The sequence below is a fragment of the Lonchura striata genome, chromosome 9, assembly GCF_050655825.1.
Source record: "Lonchura striata isolate lonStrDom1 chromosome 9, ASM5065582v1, whole genome shotgun sequence".
In the NCBI taxonomy this organism is placed as follows: Eukaryota; Metazoa; Chordata; class Aves; order Passeriformes; family Estrildidae; genus Lonchura; species Lonchura striata.
In genome coordinates, this window is record NC_140711.1 from 26389677 (window position 1) to 26416541 (window position 26865).

At 37.1% G+C, this 26865-nt stretch overlaps 1 protein-coding gene across 10 annotated transcripts in view; it reads right to left on the bottom strand.

Moving 5' to 3' along the window:
* Positions 1-26865, bottom strand: part of NLGN1 (neuroligin 1) — a 380357-nt gene that overhangs the window by 184522 nt on the left and 168970 nt on the right. For 7 of the 10 annotated variants that reach the window (XM_085588010.1, XM_085588008.1, XM_085588009.1 and 4 more), the window contains 2 exons: positions 17994-18053; positions 8250-8402 (listed from right to left, as the gene is read on the bottom strand). The exons of 1 other annotated variant lie outside the window; for it this stretch is intronic. In XM_085588010.1, coding sequence (XP_085444136.1) covers positions 8250-8402; positions 17994-18053 — 213 coding nt within the window. The remainder of the gene's footprint in view (positions 1-8249; positions 8403-17993; positions 18054-26865) is intronic. 2 more of the 10 variants (XM_077785735.2, XM_077785734.2) reach the window with 1 other exon arrangement.

The following is a 26865-nucleotide window of genomic DNA, read 5'->3' on the forward strand; positions in this document are numbered from 1 at the left end:
GAAATCAGTGACTCAAACAATAGTGTCCTATATATTCTCTATTAGAAAGTAATGCAAAATACAACATTTTTACTGCAGTATTTTCTAGGTTGGCTGAGGCAGGCATTTACACATGGATCACATATTAAATAGATGAAAAAAAATTAGGACTCTCTCTCTCTTGCCAGTACTGCTGCCAAGAGAGCTTTGTACCTCTAGATCTATTGTTCACATTATTCTTTTTGACCATTAAAAAGTGCTGCTACAACCTTAAAATACAGATCTTGTCCAATGGACTCAAAAATATCAAGGTGCTACATCAAGGAAGTATCAGAATAACATCTGATCTAGTACCCATATATGTAAACTAATTTGCATACAAAAAAAAAACCCCATAAAATGAGGAATTTTATACAATTGAAATGTGTGAAAAATGAGAGCAATATTTGCAGGGGAAATCCCTGTCAAGTTATCTATTGCTTCCCAAGCCCCACAGTATACAGAAGTGCTTAATTTAAGCTTCAGAAAGCTATTTTAATATATGCAATTAAATACCTTCAACTGGAAATTTAGAAATATTCTATCTACTTGTCCTGCTACTTCTAGCATAAACGTTGAAAGAATTTTCATTCACCTTTTTTTCTGGGCATGAATTACAGCTGCATAAAACTCAGGAGTGCAGAGTTCCCAACCCACCAAGGCTGGGCACAGACCTGACTTAGCTGCTGAGCTGCAGAGTATTTCTTAATGCCTTCCTGCTTGGGTTGAAAAACAGAATATTGGGAACTCAGAGGATTTTTTTCTGTGTGGGAATGCTGTGCAGTGAGATACAAATTGCATAAAAATCCCAATTTATCCCCACCTCTTGGCTTACAGTCAGGCAGATCCTTTCCTGGGAAGTTTGGCATCCTGGCAAAGGCAGAGGAGCCTAAGTTCTGTTTGCCTCAAAGGATGAGACCAAATCTGTCTCCCCAAGAAGTTTCCCATCCCATCACGAGAAAACCAAAGGCTTAGGATACTGTATAGTGAGAAATACAGGTACTGTTGCACAGATGAAACATTAGAAATATGTAGATTTAAGATTTTGCATGGGGATCAGTGATGGACCAAAAGTAATTTGGTCAGATATTACTTGGAGCAAAGTGAAGGTGGTTACACATAGCTAGATGATAAAAATTACAAATAACAGCATCTAGGATAATAGGGTCAAAGATTTTGACTTTTTTTTTTGAGGCTCTAAGGTATTTATATCTTGTCTTCAGTGAGCGATTTCTCCTTCCTATTTTGCAAATATTATCATGCTGAAGTTTATTCTGCTCTCAAAGATAAATATGCTATTTAGAAAAACTAGGATACTTTTATTATATGATCAAATATTAATGAAGGAAATTTATCTTACCAAAAAGTAATTTTTCTTGACAGAAATGACACAAACTGCTCTTATGCCAAAATGAATTGTTTCAGTTTGTTATTTGTTATTTTTCTGTTTACCAAAAAAGATGTCTAGAACATCAGAATAAACATGTTATTTAAAATGTACCTGTACCAAGATAGAAACCTATTCAATGGCAAATAAAATTATGTCTTTGTGCCCTAAAAATAGAGAAGCTGGTGTGTATATGCATCTATCCAAGCAGGTGGATAATGTCAATTGGCTGTGCTAGAAAAGGCACAAATAGAAAAGAAATGGTTCATTTCAAGAGTGCACTATTTATTCAGGGCTCCCATTTTATAAATATCTTTCCTGCTGTGCTTTGTAGTTGACCCTTTCAAGATCTCTAGTCAATAACCCATTGTTTACCTCACATCCATTTTGTCATTTTGGTGGTACAGACCCAAGTGTGGAAATCTTCCTTTCTCTGCTCCACTGTATACCCCACCTCCCACTTTGGCTGGCACTAATTCACAAAAAAAAAAAAAAAAACAAAAAAACCAAAAAAACCCCCACAAAAATATCATTAATGACAGGAGGTCTGAGATTTGAATGCTAATTCTATTAATGGACCTAAGAAATTAGGACACTGCAAATCTAGATGAGCCGTGCTTGGGCCTCCTGCCCTGAGGTTACCTGCTGTATTAAATAAGAATTGTCTAATACATTTTTAGAATTCTAAGGATGTGTAAATCAGCCCTTATGAAGTACAGCACCAGGGGGAATAGATAACTGCAGTAGTCTCCCTATCTTAACTCTTTCTATTTATCTAGAATTAAATTCATTTGGAGGGCTTCATACCAAGACTCTGTGATGCCCTAGGCTGAGGTGGGATCAGATCAGACCTTCTGGATACCTTCTCTACTCTGCAATCCTAAAATACTAAAATTTCATCTATATCTAAAGGAAAACTGTTATGAAGCTGCCAGGGATCCCTAAAAGTATTTGTAGATTAACATTCCTTGCATGTTCTTGCACTTCAGAAAACTTGAATAATTTTTGACTGCACATTTTGATGTGTTTTGCTATTAATTTTCCATCTTTACTTTCAATGTAATGTACTTTTAATTAGGCAATAATATATAATCTTCTGCTCATCTATCACTTTTACTCAAACATCTTAGGAAATGGATAATAGAAAAAAGGGTCATCAGAGACCCTTTAGAGGTGCAGCAAAGCTGGAATAAAATGCCATCTCCTGACAGTACCTTTAAGGTTTCATAAAAAGATAATGGATGTGCTTGTCACCAAAGCTAATGATCAAACATTTTCCCACTTTTACTGGATATTAAATTTTGAACTATAAAAAAAAAAAAAAAAAAAAAAAACAAAAAACACAGTCTAAGCAATGTAGGAAAAAGAGTCTTTGTACATTTTTTATCTCCTTTGATATCTAACTAACATAAACCTTCTTATTGCACTGTTACTTTCATTGAATAGCCACTATGCCATGAGATGCTTACTTTTACTGATGTGAAAAGGCTTCTTTTCAGGAGAGACAACCCTCCAGCTTGCAGAAAAAGAGCATAATAGGCTGTATTTGCAAAAATACTTAAGTGAAACAAAACACTAGTTCATCACAATATCTTTATAAAGTTGACTAAAGATTTTTAATCTCATATGAAGCAATTTTTGAAAGTGTTATATCTAAATGTTATGCAGTATTTTGAATCATATTTTTAATCCTCTTTTTAATATTTTCAGTAGTGTTACCATGCTGTCAAAATAAAAAGCAAGGCAGTAAAAACACCCCATCCAAACTGTGTGATGGAGACAATACAAAGTAAAGCATTACCAAAATTAGGGTAAATCAAATTAATTAATTTGATAAATCAGAGTAAGAGTAAAAAAGCAGATCTAGTTTGAAAACAATGGGGGAAAATGATGGTATGTTATTCTATTTAAAAAGATAAAGGTATTAAAACAAGACAGTACCTTCTAGTCAATCCCAATGGAATTAGACTCCTGAAATAGGCAGGTACTTCCAAGTTGCACTGAAGTAGCTTTCATTATAATTTATTCTCATCTCTGTGACCTGCAAATGGCCAGCTGATAATTCTTCATCCCATGAAAGGCTTCACCAGGCTGCATTCTGGAATTGCCATGGTACTGATGCACATAAACTTGCTCATAAAGGAAAGGTTGTGCTTTATTTTTCTGGCCTGTTGGGAATGTGCAGCTCCTTGCTGAGAGCAGGATGGATGAGGGCAGAGATTTTGGGCTTGGCAGAGGCTGCCCAGCACTTCCTGCAGGGCTGTGTCCTTGTATTTCATCCCTTTGGCCAATAAGAGGTTGCAAGTTGGCACCATTCAGCAAATGGGCGTTCAAACCTGAGGTATTTTCCTCATGTATCCAGACATGCAGCAACAAAATATTTTATGGCATGATAAGACTCATTCTCTGTCACTAATTTATCCATAAAGCTCCAACAGTCACAAAAAAAGTTAAGAAAGGGCTTTTGTGACAGCATTTTTTCATTTCTCTTTTTTGTCACTAATGTGTGCTTTATCTGGCATGAATGCTGCAGCCAGCACAGCTGGCTCACACAACACACTACTGAAAAATGGAATTTTGGGCTGGAAAACAGAACAGAATTCTAAGAACAGCTCTTCTGTGCAGGAGGAGCAAATACATTTCCAATACCCTCATTCTTCATCACATCACTTCAAATTATGGGCAACCAGGCTCTGTCACAAGGGGATGCCCTGCACTGAAGCACCATTGATTTCAGTGCAGTTATTTGGGAAATAATGTACTGAGGAATGTTATCAAAGTTTGCAGTCTGCTGCAGTGACTTTACTTGCAGCATTAAAAGTACCAACTGGAAAAAAAATTGAAGTAGTGGAACACCTGGATAAGTGTTTTTTATTCAGTAATCCCATACAATATTCTCAGACTAGAGGTGACAGCAAAGGTGCCTATGCCCCCCTCAAAAGGGAATATTTCATATAATTAAAGAAGGCATAATGAGGACAATCTCACTCATAGGTTTGCTTTCATTTTGACATGAATTTGGGTCTAAAAGTTTAGGTTGTTTGCCTTCCGGAGGCAGACATTATGAATGCCTAACAGAAAATTCAAAATTCAGACCATTTTTTATTTTATTTATTACCACCTCTGATACAGACCCTTGGAATGACAATTTACTGTTTCTGTAGGGATAACCACTGCCTCTTAAAGAGGAAAACTGAGAACTTTAAAGCAGTGCTCAAACTAGATATTTTTTTAAGTCATTCTTTCTTTTCCCTGTTCAGTTGGTGAGCTTCAATACAAATGCTTTTATTCTATTAAAGTTCTGTTAAAGTCCTGTGGCTTAAAGATAACCAAGAACAAAGAGTATAAATTAATAAAAAGAAGAAACAAATTCCCAGTTAGCATGAACCAGCTCTCTCCTTTCTCTCCACTACTGAAATTGAAAGCAGTAGTAGCCAATGGTGACCCAAAGCATTCTGCTTCTCTAAATAAACCTTTCATAAGAAAGAACACAGAAAACAGCACTGGCGGTATTAAATCTGTCCATCATGATCTTTTCTGGATATTCAATAGACTCCTTTCATAAATCTTTTCCATTTTCTTAATGAAAATTAAATAAAATGCTCCTGCTTTTTACCAGGTGGATGTATATTGAGCAAACATTTGACATCTCTTATCAGCTGAGGTTAAAATTCAAACTTGTCTTGATATCTGTCCTTTCCCAAAAAGAAGCCATAAAGATATATCTGCACTGTCCTTCAGGGCTATTAGACTGCTTCTGCAGTATTCCTTCTTGGTGAAATTGCACAAGACTTGCATTCAGAAAGAGTCTAAAGAAGACATAGTGTGTTTCCAATGGCTTCTTATTCAGTAGCCCCCAGTGTCCCAGGGCAAGCAGTTCTCTTTTCCATCATCTTTATCTAAGGACAGTTTCTAACTTTCATCCTCAGACTTGTTTCAAAGGCAAAACTGGGCCAAGGAACTCACCAGGCCTTTGGGATTTTGTTGGATTGTTTGTTTAGTGTATTTTGTTATTTTGTTTTGGTTTTGGCTTTTGTTTTTAATTTTATTTTAGATGCACTTGCTCCATCATTATTTAATTTTTATTATTGTTTTCTCTTTACCAAATGGAGTTTGCTGTTAAGCATTTTCTAACATTTTATTTAGAAGTAAATCTTGCATCTCCAAAAAACACAGCTCCTCAAGGAGATAAGTCCATAAAACAAAGGATCTTTCAACTCAGGATAAACAGGAAAATAATCTGAATTGCATCAAAAGCTGTCTACTGTGGACTTAATAGTAGTACTGTGAGGAACCTAATATCAAAACACATCTCCAGTCCCATCACAATTGGTCTGGAAGAAAATGTTTCAGCTCTAAACATTTATTTAATGATAATGATTTATCAGTTTATTTAAGAAAAATCGACATCTTGGTGAAACTATGGCAGATGAACTCACAGAGATCACCTTTATAAAGACATCTATCCACAAAAGTCTGAGACAAGAAGCCAGAGCAATAAAGGTCATGTGAAAAGGACAAGAAAGACCTTATTTTATCCCTACATCTTCTCATGTGGTTAATAATTGCTTAAGTTTTCCTTTTGCCTGCAAAGGCAGGCATTTCACACAGTGGTGAAGGCAGATCCCACAGGCACCAGTCAGTGGAGCTGGACCTCTCCCCTTTTGGGATATGATCAGGAAAGGGAAGCTGAGTATTTTTTCCCTATGCTTTTGAAAATCCACATCTTAGTGTGACTGCAAAGGGTAACATTCTGCTGGAACAAGGAGGAACAAGAGTATCAAAATATCAAAAAGAGCTGATATCTACTATGATTCTGCACAGTCCTACTTTGATGGTGTCTGTAGATTAGAAAACAAGGAAAAGCAGGAAAAATTTAAACTGCTCAGACTTTTTTTTCTGATTGTTGTTGTTCTCCACTACCTATTTAATCATACATCATCATTATTTATTTAATACATGACAGATAGGCATTGAACCAAATGAAACCTAAACAGCATTGGTTTTACTAAGAAAACCCTGCAAACCTGTTACAGGGTTTGCAGAATGTGGTTATCAAGTATTCATACCAACCACTGAATTCTGCTGTGAATTTTAGAGGTTTTACTGTAATAGGTCCCACTTAAAATAAAATCAGCTCTTTGACCCTTGAGGCTCAGTAAAGACCATGAAACACGAAGAATCACAATGAACAGAAATGAAATCCTCCTAAGCTGATGAGATGTGAGCTGTGGGTTACCTCAGTGATCAGTGTTAATTTACAAGTGCAAAAACCATTATCATCAAAAAAGGTATATTAATTTTCATCTTTCAAGCAACTAGCCCTTTTAAACACTGCAATTACTAATGACTTAGGAATCAAACTAAAAAATATACAAAAATAAACAGCCCTTTCAGATAATAGATACTTTCTATTTTACTGGCATATAATACAGAGAAATATTTTTTGAGACATCAGAAACAGGCACTGGTGCCAAACTGAAATGTTGATTAGAGGCACAGGTAGCAGATTATTAACTGCTGTACTATGTGTGTCCAGGATTTTAAGTCATCACATAACTAGAAAACAGGAAGAAGAAAACCATACAAAATACCAGAACTTCCTTTCTTAAAGTGCTACATCACAAATGAAACCTCCAGTACCAAGGAAATAAATCCAGACAATAATAGTTATGATATCTCTGGGAGTTATTCAGTCCCCTGTAAAACACAATAACAGTAGACTAAAGTCAAAATCCATTCCCTCCCCCTGAAATTAGGATGTCAAATTTTTAACAAAAATGAAACTGTTGGAAGACAATTACCCAGAAAAGCAAAACAGAACCAATGCATTTGGGGACTGTGGTAACAAAATTCAAACCATCAAGAACAGAGCAATGACAAAAACCAACAACCCAAAAGTAAAGCAGAGTAGCAGACATTTGAAAATAAAATTGATTGGTCTTCAGAATAAATTCTCTGCTGTTAGAGATGTTACAGGGTATACCTTTATACCTATATCAGCATTCTGAAGTTACTGTTCTGATCTCCATTTTATCCCAGGACCCAGCTCCTGTTTTCAGGAGCATTGGCATGCAATAGTTTGGTAGACTATGCAGAAAACCCTCTAACAATGATGCTGTCTCAAGAGCTGGTGGACTTTATCATGCATGTGACTATTCTGAGAAAATAGGAGAGTAATTTTTTTTCCATAAATACAGGGTACCAGAGGGAGACCACACACCTCTACCAACAGCATGAGCACATTCTATTGAATTAATTTGAAACAATCAAAGCTAAGTCTTTCATTCTCTAGTCCATTATCTGTAAGAGAAATACTGGAGGTACTTGAATGACTCCCATACCACTTCTCAAAACCACAGTGAAGCTCAAAACAAACAGGTAAAAAGATGTTTTCATAACATCCTTTTTCAAAACATGAAAAAATCATGGTACATAAAACTTAGTCTCTTTCAATCCAATAGTAAACCTTACCCTCTATGGCTTAAAAGTTTTTCAAAAATTAATTTACCTGTCTATGAATTAAAGCATCAGTGTTATTCACAGAAACACACAAAAAGAGGAAAAAAAAAAAAAAGAAATAATAAAAGATAAACCCTTCCGCCTGGGCAGCTCAGCAATGGGAATACCTGTTTCATGCAGCATGCTCTTCCAGCAGGCTCTTCCAGAAAATACCTGCAATGTCTTTATATCTTATCCCCAGAATACAAACCTTATATTTGACAAAGAAAATTTAAAAATACTCCTTGTCTCTCTTCTGCTTTTTTTTAAAAGTACATTCTCACAGATAATATGAATTGCATTGCAGATAGCAGGGATTAGTGGAAAGCTGAAAGCTTCTTACCAAGTACCCCAAGGCGATAGTTGACTGTGATGACTATCACATTCCCATAACTTGCTAGAACACTGCCATCATATAAATTTCCAGTGCCTTCCATGTAGGACCCTCCGTGAATATACACCATCACAGGCTTAGGTCCCCCACTGTCCCGAATGTCTGGAAAAAATATTAAGACACATTTTATCTCAAGAAAGCACCAAAGAAGATACATGCAATATTTTAATTTTTTTTTAATTTTTTTTTTTTTTTTTTTTTTTTTTTTTAGTGAGGTTATGTTTTCTCCAAGTGTTTCTCAAGCAACATCTTTTACATAAGGAAATGGGCAGGTGGGCACGAGTGCTCCTTTGTGGCTTGCTCGTAATGAAACCTCCTGTTTTTGAAACACTCTGAAAAGCAGAAAGGAACTGAAAATGGTAACATGTTTGCTCAAATGCAGTGAGGCATCGCTCTGACCCTGCTGAATTTGGTGTCTTCTAGGTAATGCCTACTAACATAAGAGTGAGCTCATTTTGGCTGAACACTTCTGAAAGTTCAGTGCAACTTTCTATTCTTTTAGCTAAGGGAAGTCCAACATATTAAGACAAAAACGATTTCTGCTCATACATAAAAGTATTGGTTATTCCCAGTCCACTGATTTCTAAAGGGGTACAAACAGCTGTCTTTGGATGGGTCTGAAGTTTGAGTTCAAAAAGTACTTGAATATTGTTAAGCATTTAGCACTTAAATTAAGATTATGGATAACTTCAGGGTAGCCTGAAGTTCAAGATGCATGGGTAGTTCTTAGTTCCCTAAATCATGAAAAGGACTGAATAGTTGAAAAAATAACTGTCTGAAACAGTACTAAAAAATCCCTACCCTGCTTTCAAAAAAAATTGCAAGACTCTGAAAACTGACATCAAAGGCAGGGAATGGTTTTAAAATGTTAGAAGTTCTCCGACAACAAAATTAGATATTGTCATTCTGTTTTGAGTTTGGATTTAGGTATCCCTCCACCCTCAAACAGTCCTATTTGCAAACAGATTCATCTACTCAGAATAAAATTTTGAATATATGAACAGTGTTACTCCTCTTGAGGAGAATTGTTCCTGAGTACAGTTAGTATGGGCTGATATGTTTTTAAAAGTTAAGGATTTTCTGTTGGACAGGAAATAAATCAGCTTAGGTGTAAATTTAAACCCTTACATCTGATTAAATTGAATTTTGTTCTGATTTACTGGCTGCCTGAGTCTCTTCCCCCACCCAAATCATAATATGCCATAATAGTCCCTCAAAATCAAAAAATCCAATAGCAAGAGAGCATAGGAAAATTTCCCAGTGATGAATGGTTCTGAACATTCTGATTCAAAACCACTTTTTTTGTCATCATGACAGTTTCAAAGTAACTTCTCTGATTGCTTCCTTCAGCGCTTGAAGAAAGCTCAGATGTATTGTTTATCCCTTTGATTTGGGAGGATCTTAGTTTAGAAGCTTTCAAGGGAGCTCTCTGCAGAACTGCTGGAATTGTTTCTGAAGCGCTGTAAGGAGCAGGTGGGGGCAGCTCCACTAAAATCCCTGCTTTTGGAATCAGCTGAAAACCAGCAGCACAGATGTTCCTGTTTATAAAAAGCCAACTGCTACTATTACTTTGATATTGATTCTGATTTGAAGAAAATGCCAGAACAGTCAAGATCAGAAATTGGATCTTCAATATTGGAAGTAGTAGAACAATCACTTATTCAAGACCAAAAGATGATGAAAGGTTGTACCTGAAATTGTTTGTATTGCTCTCCTTGATTGTGCTTTTAGTGAGGGCTTTCCAACATATAACTTTCAGAGTGTAAAGATACAGAGATTATTTATCTTCACTGTCTATAGGATGGAGTTATGGGCTTCTCAGGTTTAAAATCTGCACTGAAGAAAAATTCTTTCCAAATTCATATGCTGTTTCTAGTAGATGCTTTGTTCTTAGTCTATGCTGCCTTTTATTTTTTTTATACAAACATGGAAGCAATAATAAATTATTAATCTGAAATCACTGTGTGACTGTTCCCAGCAGAAATTGTACACAGTTAATTGTATGCTTGATGGTAACACAGGGGGAAACTGTCTCGGAATTCTTTTTTAATTAAAATTACATAGAATTACAGAGCACCAACTGTGAACAGCAATGAAATGTTGGTATCACTGGCCTGTATATCTGGAAAATAATAATGGAATATTTAGAAAAGAATGAGTGTCCTTTATCTGAGAAAGGAAGCACATATTCATGAATAAAAATCTCATAAATAAGGAAGTTATTCTTTGAGTAATTTCTGTCTCTACAATACTGTTATTTTCTACTACTAATATCCTTGTAAAGATTACAGATCAGATAGATCAGGGGAGGCCAGTTTTCAGCTCTGCCTCTGTGCCATGTCAGAGCCAATGACGTGCAGAATGAATTCCCTTCGTGCTGCTTTGCCAAAGCCAGCAGCCATAAGAGGAATCCCTCTTATGGGAAAAAGGAAAACTGCATCTGAGTGTCTTGGGCAGTGACCTAGTGCTGGAGACACCAGCCAGGGTGTGCAGCACTCAGCTGAGGCTGGTGGCACTTTGGGCTATGGATTATCCAAAGCTCTGGAGCTCCTCATGGGAAAAAGAAAGATCACTGCATTTTGGTCAGGGGTTTCATCCATTGCACTTACAGCCAGGAAGATTTGGAAAGTGCAAATAATTCAGCTGGGAGAGTGTTGTTTAAGTACATGTGTTATTAGAAACTGAGGCTATTAAATGATAAGATTGAAGGAAGAGAGCAAAAAAATCAGACTGTAATCAAGAATTGATTCCTTAAAATGTTCCTCCATGAAAACTCTCATCCTTTAAAACTAAACTGGAGGAAGAATTAAGACAAAACTCTGTGAGGAGAACACTTTTGTGTATTGGTACAAAAGTGGCAGAAAGATGCACTTTTCAAAAGTGATTATTGAACTGTCCAGCTCAATAAAGTAAATAATTGATATTTTTGGTGCTCAGGTACTTTTCAAAACCTGACCCTAAATGATACATCCTTCTTTTTTTTCCTTCAGGCTGGTGTCAGTCCTATTTATGCATGTGCTGGAGTGATCTCAGGACACTGTAGTTACCTTTTCATATGCAGATTAATAGTTATTCATGGATGCAGATTAATAGTTATTTGTGTTTGTAGCTCATTCTGAACCTGAAGACTTTAGGTGTAAATGTGGCATTTCTGCCAAGGGTAGATTTATATACTGATTTAATTTAGTTTTATTCTGCACTTTTTTTGCTTTTTATTAAGTGTTGCTATAATTAAAAACAGACACATTAATCTTTCCAAAGACATATGCAAGGATAGCACTGTTAAAAATCCTTTTCAAATTCAACTCAGTTCTGGTTTCAGTCACACACAAGATAATTTTTGAGTGCTATGATTTGTTTGGCTTTAAATTGCTAGTTCATAAAACATCTAAGTAGATCTTACTGTACAGCAGAGAATAACCTTATTTATATTACATATACATTAACTTTCTTGTAATTATTTCTATTATTCATTCTCTTCTGTACCTTTCTGATGTTTGTTGCATCTACTTTTTATGTCTCATCTTAATTGCGTTACAGACAATTTAGGAATGGGGCTGACTTTTATTCTATGTTTGTTATATTACACAACAGGGAACCAGGTCTGACTGTGAATATCAGTCACAATTGTCATATATAACAAAACATAATTATAGCTTCAGTCATTCAAAACTGCTGTGAATTGCCCACGTGACTTAACAAGCATAATTTGCGGGGAACAACAAAAATGGGGAAGGAAAAAAAGCCTACCTTGGGACAACTTCACAGAAAAAGATAATTACTTTAGCACCGATGTCACAGGCATTGCTTTTCTAGATGGCATAAAAAATTGTAACAGCTTGATGCAGATTGCTAAGTAAATCTTGGGTTTTGAACATGAAACAGCACTAGAACAGTGGAAAACTTCCAGATTGGTTAGTGCAAAACCTGTGTGTGCCCTCCATAGGATGTTATATGGATATGTGGATATGTGTATAACTCTTCCATAAGCTTTTGTAAAAATATTTAAGTAGACCATGGTACCAATCATTGCTACTCTTAATAATTTTTAATCCTTTTAATAGCATTTGACCTTTCAGTTTGGATCCATCAGATGCCTTATAGATGCACTAACACTTAATAAACTAGTGCACTTAGTCCTAATATGCAGTCATCCATTAATGCCACATTTTTAAAATAAGATATAAAACTAGATATCCTGAGATTATTAAAGTAATTATTGAGCTTCTGTGAGGAGTTTCGGATATGTTTTCTATTTTAAAATACAGCCTGCAACCATCAGGCTTTAGACAAATAGAATTCTCTCCCTTTGTTTGTTGTCCTACCTGTCAAACCAGGGGATCATTTTGTGCACTCTCAAACCCTTAACTACTTCAACCTGAAAATTATTTGAGATCCTGATGGAGGACTATACGAATGTTATCCTAGCATGAAAAAGGCCAAAGCTTTTACTGGTAAACATCTGGAGCAGATTCCTATTAGAGTAGGACCTCAATAGCCAGGTAAGCAGTCATTTTAAATTATTAAAGGATGATGGTTAGAAATGCAAAAGCTGACAGACTCTCCACTTTACAAGCAATGCTTGGCAGTGCTGAAAGTAAAATGAAGCCCTAAAGAGGTACTTAAATTAAAGGTCTGTCAGAATTTTATCATGCATGTTTTCAAGTATTAATAACATCACCACAAAAATCTGACACAATTTGAACAGAGTGCCTGTGTGTAAAGGGAAAATATAATCAGCACAATTTAATGTGCAAGTGGCATTGGAAGCTGTACTCTGGAGAGGAAATCATGGAGCTATCATGAATGGGTGACAGGAGGAACAGGAATCATGGATTTGGCTATGTGCATCAGTCAGCAAGCTCAGCCAACGTGGTCAGAGCTGTGCTCCCCCAGCCTGGCTGGCTCTCACTGAAGGTTTTAATCAAGGCTGGAGCATGTGGTTGCTTTGCAGGGCAGACAAATGTGTTCTGCTGTTTGCTGATCTCCCAAGTCTGAAAAGGTGCAGCCAGTGCCAGACAGAGAGTGCTTGCTGCTCCCCCTCTTTCTTACCCTGACAGCTGAAGGCAGATGAAAAGCCAAACTTGGCACCCCAGAGTATTTCAGTACCAATGGAGTGATGGGGGCTGTGGGGAGCCTCAGCTCTGCAATGTGCTCCTTCACTCCAATGGCACTGCAGGCTGTTAAGCATAAGAGGGGATTTGGAAATGAATTGTGCATCATTAGCAACTTAAAATTTGAGTTGGTTTCTGGCTTTTTTGATTTAAAACATGCTCTGTACCAAGAACTTCCTTCTGTCAAGCAAGTCCAATAGCCCATACAAGACAGAGGACCAGACTAAATTATGAGAATCATCACAGTTACAGCCTGTGAGCAAACAGCAGCATCTGTTCCTAATCTGTCTCCTTTTCCACAGGAGAAACTGAAAGGGAGGAGGGAAGAGCAGAAGCATCCATCAACTGCAGTGCAGACCCCACTTCTGAGGCATGTGCTCTCAGCAGCAGACATGGTGTCTGCCTTCCTCAGACTTGGCATCTGTATTCTTCCTTTCTAAAAATGGAATAACAGCATTCCTGTACTGCAGGGGGACTCTGTGAGGCTGAATGCATTAAAAGCTGAGAGATGCTCAAACAGCTCTAGGGACTAAATAAGGATTTAAGATTTACAGATTGATGTGCCAGGGAAGGTGTGTATGATAGAGCAGTGGATGAGAATTCATTTGTGAGCAATCCTTCATGGATATTTCATACAACACTCACTACTTAGAAGTCCAGTTCTGATCCCAGAGCACATTGGCTGGTTAATGATTTGTGTTGCTATATTTTAGGTCATGCTTAGGATTTTAGTGGGTAGGAACTAAGGGTGCATAAGAGTAATTGATTTTTGATATTTATTAAGCTTTATTTTTGTCAAATTAAAGTTAAATTATTATCTGACCAAAATTAAGACTAAGACAAGACAATAAGATTAAAATATTTTAATTTTTTAAGCTTTGTTTCCAGACTGGGGAAGGTACACTTTGTGTAACTGCTGAGAAATTTGAAGGTAAACTTTGCATCTGCACTAGATATTGCATACCTGAAGATCAGCAAATGGGCAAATCCACCACTGCTATAAAGAGGGAAAACCCCAGTGCTCACTGGTTGCAAATGCTTTTGCCACTCTTGGTTTTGCTGCCTGCTCAAGTTGTTCAATATTTACTGAAAACAGGTAAGCAATATAAGTGTAGGAATGAAAGGGTTAAACAGAAAGAATAATGCATCCAGACTGGGGAAAAAAGGCATTTATATGATTTCTGACTTTTCACACTCATAGAATTTGAAAACACCTTCATTTTTTAAACAGCAAATTTGCAGATCATTAGCTGGTAATGTGCACCACTGCCTTTGGGTCTTTTGAAAACAAAAATGAAAAATGATCTAATTAAGCCTGGTCTACTGGTTGCAGCACATAGCAGAGATCCAGGTTTGATTGCTGACTCCAGTGCTTGTGCTGACAAGGTTTGGATCACTACACTGTGGTAGTGACATGCAGCAACTGGTGGGAGTAGGATTATTGAACAGTGCTTTAAAGGAAAATCCTCTAATCAAACTCAGATATTTGAGTGGTACAACACAAAATGCTCTCCAGATGTTTGCTACAAGCAGATGCTATGGAAGATCTTTCTTTAGAAAGATATAATACAATAAATAACATGAGATCTCTGGATTTTTTGATCTAGAGACCATCCTGGGCATTTTAGAAATCACTGGGCCTTGTTTATATAACATGAACTCTATGGATATCTGAAAGCAGTTGTTTTGCACCATGTACAGCCCACTCTCCCTAATACTCCACTGTCATCATTTAGCATTTATTTTATATTTTCCACAGCTGTTTGTTTGAAGGATTTTACACTGCCTAAAATCTACCATACTACAAAAAGGGAAGTCTTTGAAGGACAGGCTAGCAGAAATCTTTGCTTGGCCTCTCTCTTTCCTGCTGCTCATACCAAACACAAATGACAAAGTTTGTGAACTCTTCGGTTCTGCATGTGCAACAGGTGCTAGAGTTTCACAAAAGAGCAGGTTCACAGAAATGCAGGACATCTGATCCTCCTTCTCCACTGGGAAATGAATGCATGGTCTCAGCAAACAGGGTTTCTATCAAGCCAGCAGACATCCCAGCAGTCTTGAGTGTCTAGTGATCATAAAAATTTAAATTTTCCCTGTCTCTCTGTGTCTCTCGGAAGCAGTAAAATTCTAATTACTGCCTGCACTCTTCTATTGGCACAGAAAGGAGAACAAAACTGTCACTTGCACGCCAGAGAAAATTAATCCCAGTCCTATAAATTACAGAGATTTATTAGTGTTGTAAACGTGCTTCTCCCCCTCTAGTTTGACTGCTGTGTTCTCACAGCCCTTCTTCTCTCTCCTGCAATTGTCAGAGCAGGAGACAGGTTTTCCCTGACATGGACATTTGTTCTCAGCAGACTGAGATCCCTCCTCTCATCTGAGCTACCTGCTAAAGCACTTTCTGACAGCAACCACTCTCTGCTGAGTTTCAGTAAACTGAGGAGTCTCTTTTAAGCAGAGAAGAACTCAACAAACCTGATGTTATTAGCATCTGTCTTGGCAATTATACAGCAATTTAGGAGAGCTATTAAGGCCCACTGGGTGAATAGCCCAAATTTCAAATGGTTTCTTAAAACATATTGTTAAAACAAGACAGAGTAAATTTTGTAATGGCTAATTCACTACCACAGATCTTTGAGATTTCATAAGAAAGTCCCTTGCAATATTCTGTCATGGATTCATGTACAAATGTCCTGACTTCATAAAGCTAGGAGGATCTGAATTGTCATAATTATCTCTGAATAACACGTGGCCTGATTTCAGCTGGGATAGAGTTAAATTGTGCACTTAGGGTGAGAAAAATGTTGATATTCAGTGGTTGCTGAGCAGTGCTCACACTAAGGAAAGGACTTTTCAGCTCCTCACCCCCCCAGCAAGTAATCTGGGGGGGGCTTGAGAGGTCAGGAGGGGACAGAGCCAGGACAGCTGAGCCCAGCAGGCCAAAGGGAAATTCCAGATATTCCAAATCCTGTGGCATCATGCTCAGCATGTAACCTGGGGGAGCTGGCTGGGGGTCACTGCTCAGGAGCTGCTGAACATCTTAACCAGGGGCTGTGAGCAACTGCTCTGTGCACCACATGTCTGGCATGTCCTCATTGTTTTATCATGGTTATTGCTATTATTTCATTCATATTAAACTGTCCTTATCTCAATTAATGATTTTATATTTCCTTCCCCAGTTCTCTCCCCCATGGAGGAGTAAGTGACTGGCTCTGTGCTGTTTAGCTGCCTGCTGGCTTAAACCACCACAGGAAAGCTTTCAAAGGAGATTTCCAATTTATCAAAATCATCAAATCTTGCAAATTTTAGCCCAGTTGGTGGGCTTTCATTCATATGCTTAACATACAGATCCAGTAGAGGATCATAAATCAGTCATAAAATTATGACAAAATCTCTGTTCAATTATTGTGTAAGTTAAATGCTCAAATTTGCCTTCCTTAATATTTTCTGGAAAGACTCTGTGCTCCTGTTTAAGTTAAGTAGTTGATGTTATCTGCCATGAAAAACTTTCTAGTAAAGAGCCTTTCAGTCTACAAGTGAAGCTTAATCTTAGGATCTGACCAACTTCCCCTTGCCACCCCAAATATGAAGAGAGAAGCTGGCAGCAGCTCTACCAGTCCTACATGGTAATTTGTTTTACTCACTGGCCATAAACCATACCAAGTGTGTGTTTAAGATTCAGAACTCTGGAGCACATCTACTTGAAGGGATGAGACTGCTCAGGAAAAGAGCCCCTTGTTACCATTTTCATAGCCCTGAAAAAATATCAAATCTGCATAGCTTCATGATCAACAGACATAATTTATGAACAGAATAATATGCTTGACATTTCAAACTTTTGATTTTACTTGGTAATAGGGTTTTCTAAGGGTCAGCTCAAGTAGATCAGCATCTTTGTATGCTTGCAGAAAGCAGAAGAGATTAAATTGTTCTAGTTTTAGTTTAGCTCCAAGAGCTTCACCAACAGGCAGTGCTGCCTCCCTTCTGGAGGGAAGTGGCACTTTATTATATTAATTTAATATATTTATATTTTTTCATTGCAGCCTAAATGCAAATGGATTGGCATTTGGGGAAGTTCAGTTGCTTAAGAGACACTTTTAAAGACTTTTCTGAATTTTTCCTTTTATAAACACAATATTTTCTATGTTTATCGAACTGAGATCAGTCAGTGAAAAAAAAAAGAAACATCTTTGTACTTGGTGAAATACATAGGGTTAGAAAACATGCAAAAAGGTGTACAGAGAAACTTTAAAAGAGTGTTAGTTTAAATAGTATGGACAAAATTCAGTCAAAAGGTGGGATGCAACATATCAAAAGTCCATTTCAAGAAAACAAAAACCCTCCTTTTTAAATATTGTTACTGTTTTGTATCAAAACGTAGAACTTAACAACATTCTTTCTTTTAAAAAATTAAAAATATATATGTATAACAACAAGCAAGAAGACAAAACACATCAAAAATGGGAATTAAAAAAAACAAAAAAACTCTTCAAAAGAAGACAAGAAGTCAAAAAAAGAGGGGAGAAAAAAGATTTTCAGGGATCCTTGTCATGCAAATCAGTTTGGCGGCAAAAAATACCTTCATCTTCAGCACCGTCATTATCACCTAAATCATCTGTCTGTTTCTTTGTAAGGGGACCTAGGATTAAGAACGGAGAAAATGGAGGAAAAAAGACAATTCAAGAATATACAAGACTGAGGAAAAAAAAACAGTGAATATTAAATTCCCACGGACGTCTCAAGAAAAACATTTTCAGGGAGGGAAATCTTAGTTTATAACAACCCATTTTTCATTAAGTTTTTCAAACATTACAGCAAAGCCTTCCCTTGGGGGTATGGCTATTAGAAACATCTAGCACAAGAAGCAGAGAGTGCCCAGTGCTTTATTGTTTTTAAATGAAGAATCAAAGCTTGTTTACTAAAAGCATACCCCGCCATAGACTGTAGTTATTCACTCCATTTAATTGTCTTTTCCTGTTGCTGTTATTAGGAATAGTGGAGACAAGAACTGCCAAATTACCTCTTGCATTTGATGCAATAAGGTGGTTAATAAAAGTCTTGACATTTGGTTAGGACAATATTTTCTGTCAAATGCTAATTCACATTTCTAAATTCAACCATTTAAGCTCATGTTTTATATAAAGATAAGCACGGGTTTAATTTTAGGGGGTTTTTAACACATTCATCACATTCTCTTTTAAATAGAACTGTAGATAGCCTTGAAACCTTTGACTACCTGCTGAGATATTTGTAAAGAAACATGAAAATCCATTTATAAACCAGAAACAAGAGTGAAATCCCAGACCAACTGAAGACAATGACTTTTGCCATTGATTTCAATGGGGCCAGAGTTTCATGCAAAAAGTTGTAGAGAATTGAAATTTTAGCTTGGGCCACTCATCCAGGTTCATAATTCCTTATCACCATGAAAGGATGATGAGACAAAATTCCTTTATGCCCAACACCTCTATTATGAACAAGTATTTATAGATTTATCATGTTTTCCAATGGGAAAAATGCCCACTCCTTTACTGAGAAATAAAAATATACACCAGAAGGAAAGTCAAAGGCCACTCTGAAAATATTTCCATGTCATATATTTTACACACTTACACACAAACAAAAGACAGTTGGAACTCAGCATTATCTATCCTTTTTTTTCCAAGCTCTCTCATTTCCATGACATTCTTTAATTTGCATGCGAAAAAGCAATCAGTAGAAACGCAGGGCTAAGTAACAAAAAAAGAAAAAGCCAGCCAAGCACAGAGTAGAAAACAAGAACTTCCTCATGCATAAAATAGCAATAGACAAAAACAACAACAAAAAAGGAGATGAACAGTATGTGTTGATATTTGCAGTAGATGTAGGCAAGAGACATGCATTAAATCTAAGCACTGTGAAGTATTAAAACATTTTTATTTAAAAAGCTTTCTATTTTACAGGATATTAGTCATTCAGCATTAAACTTGTTTTTTATAGGCAAAATACCATGTATTTGAGTGATGCAATTTTTTTAAAAAAATCATAAAATGTTTTTACCAGGTGCATGGGTTTCAGAAACAGAAAAAAAAACCATGAAGTACCATGAGACTTGAACTGTGAATGTAGGAACTGGCCCGTATTGTTGAAAACCAAAGCTCAATACCTTAATTCCTGCATCTGTCAGGAGTATAGTTTTTAACTCATTCTAAATACAGAACACTAGAATTATACATCATAAATAAAACACAAGCATTTTTATAATCACACCTGTAACAATCACTCTCTTCATTTGAAAGCCTTGGTGATGAAGGTTTTTCCTACCACAAGCCCTGGATATAATCTTTGCAATATTTGGTTTCTGGATAATGTGTCCCGATCCAAACACACACATTCAAATATCTCTTTGCCCAGAATTTTCATACCATAACAACTTTACTTTTAAAAGAATAAAATCAGAAGAATAAAAACTCTAAGCAAAGAATGACAATATTTTCATGATGGATTTTCAGCATAGAGAATGGGAAGTGTGAATTTAAGAATGGTAAGAGCTGTGTAAGAATGGAGATGCAGACATAGTCAAGGATATATATATTTATACACACACACATGTTCTTAGTAGCTTCTTAAATTTTGAATTTTAAGAATTTTAAGAATTTTAAGTCACCAGAAAGGAACAAAGTGGCATCTGGAAAGGCAAACACACATTTCTCCAAATAACTTGCATAGAGATGGGCAATTTATCTTCTAGATGAAACCAAGACAGTGTATGTTACATTTTTTTTAATAGCTGGCCTTTGGCAGGTAGTTAGTGTAGATCATGGTTCCAGATCTCAACTTCAGTTACAAAACGCATCTCAATGGTTATCTCAATGTAAATGTCTGGTCTCATACCATTTCTGATTTCATAATATGGTAAACCATGACTGAGGCTAGCTTTAAAAATGACCTGGATAATTTTCATGTTTATGCTGTTCTGAGGTTCTCTGAAAAACATTTTTTAAAAAATTAGACCATCTTCCTTAAAATCATAGAATTGTTTAGGTTGGAAAAGATCTAGCTCAGACATTAACCCAGCACTGCCAAGGCAGCCACAGAGCCGTGTCCCCAGGAGCCACACTCACACATCTTTTAAATACCTCTAGGGATGGTGACTCAACCACTTCCCTGGGCAGCCTCTTCCAGTGCTTGACAATTCCTTCTTGCAAAGGGGCTGACCTATTTTTAAGTTGTCATAAATTAAACATGTTTTTTTAATATAGCCATGGATCTGTTTCACAATCCAAGGGCTCTGCTCGCCACATCCCCCGAGCAGGAGGACTCATCCCTGTGGAGACACGTGGCAGAGCCACCAGGCACCACTCACAGTGCCTGAGAAACAGATGAGAGATTATTTCTCCCACAAGTCCACTCTGGTCTGCAAATATAATCTACTACATCTTCAGAGAGATATTTTGCTTCCTGGAACTATAATGCTCTGAGTCCAAGAAACCAAAGCAGCGTTTGGTCCTCATGTAGGAGGCGTGAACCTCCTTATATTTTATCTAAACACAAAGAGGTGCTGTGAAGATTAATTTATATTTTTTTAATTGCTGGGCAATCCCTAAAAGAAGCATCAGCTCAAGACCCACTGTACACAGGGCTGCCTACAAGGGCAAAATCAAGGGGTTCAGCCTGGAGTACTCTGGGAGGAGGCAGAGCTCTGTTATGATCTGTGCTGACTGCTCCACGCTCAGATGCTGAAGACACTTTCTGAAGTCATGAAAGTGGTATTAAGAGAAGCTCTGGATTAGAATTCCACCCCTTTCAGCAATAACTCTCATTCTAAAATCAGTAACAAATGGCTTTTGCTTCTGATTCTCCAGATAACTGATTACTCTAACAGCCTCGCTGTGTCTGGATGATCATAAAGAAAGATTGATGTTTTGAGTCCTCACACAGGAAAACACTCTGAAATCACAAGCAGATAAACAGAATAAAATCTTATGGCAAGAACCTAGAAAATGTAGCAGAAATAGCCTTTTTAAGTAAAAATAAATCAGAACTAAAATTGCTTAGTAGGTGTATAATTTTTAGATATTTTCTGCAGCTTTCAATTAATATTCTACAGATACCTTATGATTTTGTAAATTAAATGTACCCCTCAACGAGGTTTATGTCTTTAGCACTGACTGTTCATTCAATATATGATATTTTAGGGTTCTTCCATCATTTTAATATTCTTTTCAGGTAACAGCAACTAGGTTTAAGAATATTGATACTAAGACGTAATGAACTATGAGACAATGAAAAAAAATGAATATTTTACAAAACTATGATTTCCAGAAGACTTTGGTCTCCAGTTACTTTTCACTGTTTTTCTACTGTAGCCTCCTCTTCACCTTTGTGAAGGCCCAATTAATCTTACTTTTTGAGCATTTCACTTTCAAAAATGGGCATCCATTATAAACAAAAAAGGATTTTACTATGCTTAACTCACAATCCCCCACATAGATAATGCTGCCTTAATGTCCTATCCTAAATTTTAGCTGAAGTTTATGTAATAAATATTAAATATCAACAAAGTAATCAGGTACCATAATTAATGGGGGAGAAATAGGATACTAAAGCTTCTAAAATGCTGATGCAAAGATGATTTACTTATCAAAAGGCTCTCTAAGGTTTAGTCTCATTTATCTCATGTTGGTGCATATCCATAACTCTCATTAATGCTAATGGGAAATTAGACCCCTAAGTCACTTTAAAAAGGGGGAAATGTGATTACTGCATTTTGTGTTTCCTAAAGGCAAGGAACAGTCTTGCTACAAAAGCTGAAAAAACTCTGTGTGCAGGAGGCACTCCTAACGAAGCCTATCGTCGTTTAATTTAAAAATAGCTCTTGCATTATTTAAATTATTATTCAAATATTTATTCTGTTTGCATTGCAATCAATGCTAACATGACGCATTTTTAGATCTTGATGGTGACTTGTGTGCTTGCAGATGCCTTTCCTCTGCTCAAAGTAAGAGAAATAACACACACCTCCTGTCCAGTTAGCTAAAGAGTAATTACGCTCTCAGAAATAATTAAATCCAGCCATATTAATTCTGGTTTTTATCATTCCCTTTGATGAAAGACTAAGGTACTTTAGCTCCCAAATACATTAAAGCTGATTATAAATTCTCTCTTTATGGGCTTGATTCGGCAGAAATTATCTGTGGCCTTTGGGGCCGCAGGAGTGCGGGAGGCACGGAAGCTCTGGATGTCATTAGCTCCTTGGCCTGGGAAAGCTGTTCATCATCAAACAGAGTCATGCTGCAAGTTGACACCATTTTGTAAAACAACAGTGCAAATCCTCTAAACTTAATAAATCAGGGCTGATGTATACAGCCATTGTTCGGGCCAAAATGTTCTCCTTCAGTAATGAGGAAAGTGGGGAAGAAAAAAGGACCTTTTACATCAGGTTAAGTAGGCTCCATGGATCCAGTAATTTAGAAATCACCATAGCAATAATTATTCTTTGAGGTAAGGTGCCTCTGCTCGATGGAAAGGGGGAGAGACAAGAGTGAGGCTGACTGCTGAAATTATGCTGGCAGAAAAATGCACCAAGTGGGTTGCAACACTGCAGAATGTGATATTACATATTTATCTTCAAACTTATCTGAGTGCCCCCAGCCAGCTACCGCTGTTTCTTCTTCATTAGCCCATTTCTCAATCAAGCATTGAAAATCTGTGAAGTGAAATTACCTCATCTTTTTAGACCCTACCTTTGGTTCCAAATATAAAATAATCAATTCTTTGCTATTTCTACCATCATTTTTGTGCAACTGATTCTCCAACTAAAACAAGCCACAAACTTGTCTTGAATTATCACTGTCTAGCAGATGTTAGCTGAGGCACAATAATATGTTGTACCCATCTCCAGTTTTTAATTTGAAAGAAATTAATGAAGGGTTATAATTAACAATCTTCACACCTCAACATTTTCTGTGAAGAAAAATCAAATTCTTATGTGTTGAAATATAACTCTCTATGTATAAGCATATATGTAATGACAGAAGAGAAAGTTACAGCACAATAGTTATCTGATTAATAATTCTATAAATTCATCTTCTTTCACTTGAAAATTAGAAAGCTCTCAGCAAAAATAAAAAAAAAAACCTAAGATTCCTCAGTGAAGATAAATTTGGAAGGTACAAAAGGCAGCTGGGTCTAAGAAACAAATTTAAAAAAATCTCCTTCTTTTGTTGTACTTTGCTGCAACAGTCAAAACAATATTTTCATTTCTTTTTTATTTCCTTTTTTCTGTCTTGATTTTACCACTCCCTCACTCCTTTCCTTGTTATTCACACACACCTCCACTCATTAAATTCTGTTTATTTCCATATTGCACTTTTTTGTAATATTCATACTTATCAGCAGCACAAAACCCTGGCCGACTTTGCTTTTTGATGACAACATTTGCATTCATGTTTTAACAACAAATGATGGCATAAAACTCAGTAGTTTCACATCTCACTACCTGATTTGTGATGACAATCAAGCTCTGTAATTAGAGCTGCAAGTAACTCAAATTTGCATCTGCAAGTGAGTGACAGGTACAAATTGAACCCACAAAAGGGTTGCCAACTTTCTTTGAAAATTTACATGTATAAATGCTTTGTCACTAAAGAAGCTATTCTGACACTTCAAGACTAACTCCTGCTGTGCCTTTTATAACAGCATATTGCTGAAGTGTCACACAGAAAGAATATCTAATCCCAAACCTTTTTATTCACAAGATTAATCACACTGGCTGGATCTTGATTTCCCTTAAATCTGAAGGATTTTCATTACTGCATGCTAGATATGTGTGAATTTAAATAAGATTAGAATCTGGGAGTGTAGGGAGAGTTTCACTCTTCTGCTTCCCATTTTAGATGCAGCCTGAAATTCTCTGTATTCTCAGAAGCTCAGGCACTTCGTGTTCACATGTCCTGAGAACAGGTGCTTGGTAAATCCCATTCCCTTCAAAATGGGTCACTCCATAAATCCAATTCCATTTCTGGGGGTTTTAGTTACATGATGTGGCTGGTATGGAGCCGTGCAGCATTCCAGGGAAAGCAGGATAAGTGCAGGTGGGTGGGTGAGGTGTCCCCATCCCCCCTGGGGATATCCTGGGTGAGCTGCCTGGGTCCTGACAGGCTTGGGGAGAACACACAGCTCAGGTACAGGGTGCATCTAGGGCAGGGGAGAAGCTATTCCATGGAAGAGACAAAAACCTGGGAGTTATTCTATACATCCTAATTTCTGAGACACTCCAACTTTGGCTCTAGCCAGTGGGGTGGGGGGGGGGGGGGGGAAATGCTAAAGAGGGGAAAGAAGACTGACATTTATTCACTTTTTTTTCCCCCAGTGGAAGTAAGGAATGAAAGAGACACCCAGGATAAAGGAATGGTTGTCCCACCCACCAGAACTAGACATGAGAAAAAGAATGTTTCAAAGGGACAAGACTCTGCTGGCCAAGGTTGGCAGAGAGAAGCAGAGCCAATGCCTTTGGCCAGGAGCACTGCAGCTGGAGTGCTCCAGGGCTGAGGGAAGGGTGGGTGGGAGACGTGGAAAATGGAAGTTGCAAGCTGTTATATTGGCATTAACATCAGCATTTACGACTCCAGTGCCACCTCACGTGCTTATGGCACAAGTTCATACAGATTTTACCATTCTGTTTACATTAATAATTCATGTTTCACAGACACTCATACTCAGGGTGACACACTGCTGTAAGGCATTGAATGCAGCACATGTGCCACCACCTGAGCTTTGAGATCATGAATCCGTTCTCTCTCTACAGGTAATGACTACAATCCAACCCTAATGAAGACTTATGGACATGCTTAACTTTAAGCCTCTGAGTAAGTTCTCTGAAGTCAACAGGCTAAATCCAATAATATTAAGATAAATTCACTACCATTAACAGAACTGCTCTATTTGCATCTGGGCCAGGAGGTCAGCTCAGGAGTAAAAGATAAACAGAGAGGAGCATCTCAAATTTCTGACTTCCCTCAGTTATGCTGTGTACAAATCTAATCAACAAATAGAATTTCAATCTTGAACACACCACCAAAGCTCTGCAATGAAATTAAATTCTCTTTTTATAAATGCATTTCTTCTTAGTCTGTGTACATACAAATAAAATTCTGCATTCATTTTCCACAGCTCTCATAATCAAATTGCTTCCTAGTTTTGAAGATATGAACTTGTTTTAGACTACAAGCTTATAAAAATTGATCATATTTAGCTCATGCAATAGAACTAAAGATCTGTAATTTTAAGATCCAGATTTTCAGTTCCCAAAGGAAGATTTACAACTGCCATTAACATATCAACATTAACCTTCACTTTCCCTTGAAGATCTCTACAGCACAGTTGTAGTAAGTGCAAGTCAGGATGCAGTGAGTGCATCATTTATAGAAGGACACACAAAGACACAACTGAAAAAAATACCATCAATTTAAGTGAACTGGTAAGGTTTGTTCTATTTTTTCTGCTTTTTGGGAGAATTTGTGTTATCTTGATTCAGATGGGTAGGGTGGGTCATCTACAAAGCAGCACTATGAAAAAGCATCCTCTGCTGTCTCTTGACATATATACAAAAATAACATTTAAAAAAATATTATGTCACTTTTATTTCATTGTTGCCTTCTGTTCTCAGCCCAAAACAACAACTGGATAAATATTTTTTCTAATCTTCTCCCCAGATCTCTCTCTCTGCAAAGAAAAGGTCCCAGAACAGCAGTCCCTCTCAACAGGTGAGATCACTGAGATTCCTGCACAAGTAATTTCCTTTGCTAGGGACAGCCCTGGCTGCTGGAAAAACCTTTTTCCTGACTAATTCTGCTAACTGCCAGGGCTGGTGTTACAGAGCTCAATGGGTTTGTTTATGGCACAGCTGAGCATACAGCCCGGCTCTCTCAAGGCCCAGTTTCACAACCCAAATAGCAGAGCAAAATTGGTCTTCATGTAACCATGTAATTGAACATTGCAGAGAAAATGAAGTTAATTGTGCATAATATTTTCATATAGAGTTTGGAATGAAATAAGTTTTCCCACCTCTCTTCCCAAAGCACTTCATGTCATCTGGTTTCAAGGCACATGCTTGGAGCTCTGTGTAACTCAACTGCAACCTGTGCAGTTTTACAATCTAGAAACTCACACTCCTGCAACCACAGACGTCAGGGATGATATGCAAGTCTCATTTTCTCCATTTTCTGATTGAGCCACTATCAGTAAAATGAATCCAGCTACCTCACAGAGCTGAATTTCTTCAGAAAGTGGCAAGGAGAATCTTGTCTTGTGTAATCCAACCCTGTCCTCACAAATGCCCAGCAGACAGAGGGGCAGGGAGTTTAGAGGTAAAGCTCTTATTGCTCACCCTTTCAATGCCCTTGTGCTAACTCTGAATCAGTGCATTTCTTGCCACACTTTGAGTAACTGAAAGAAAATGTGATTCTATA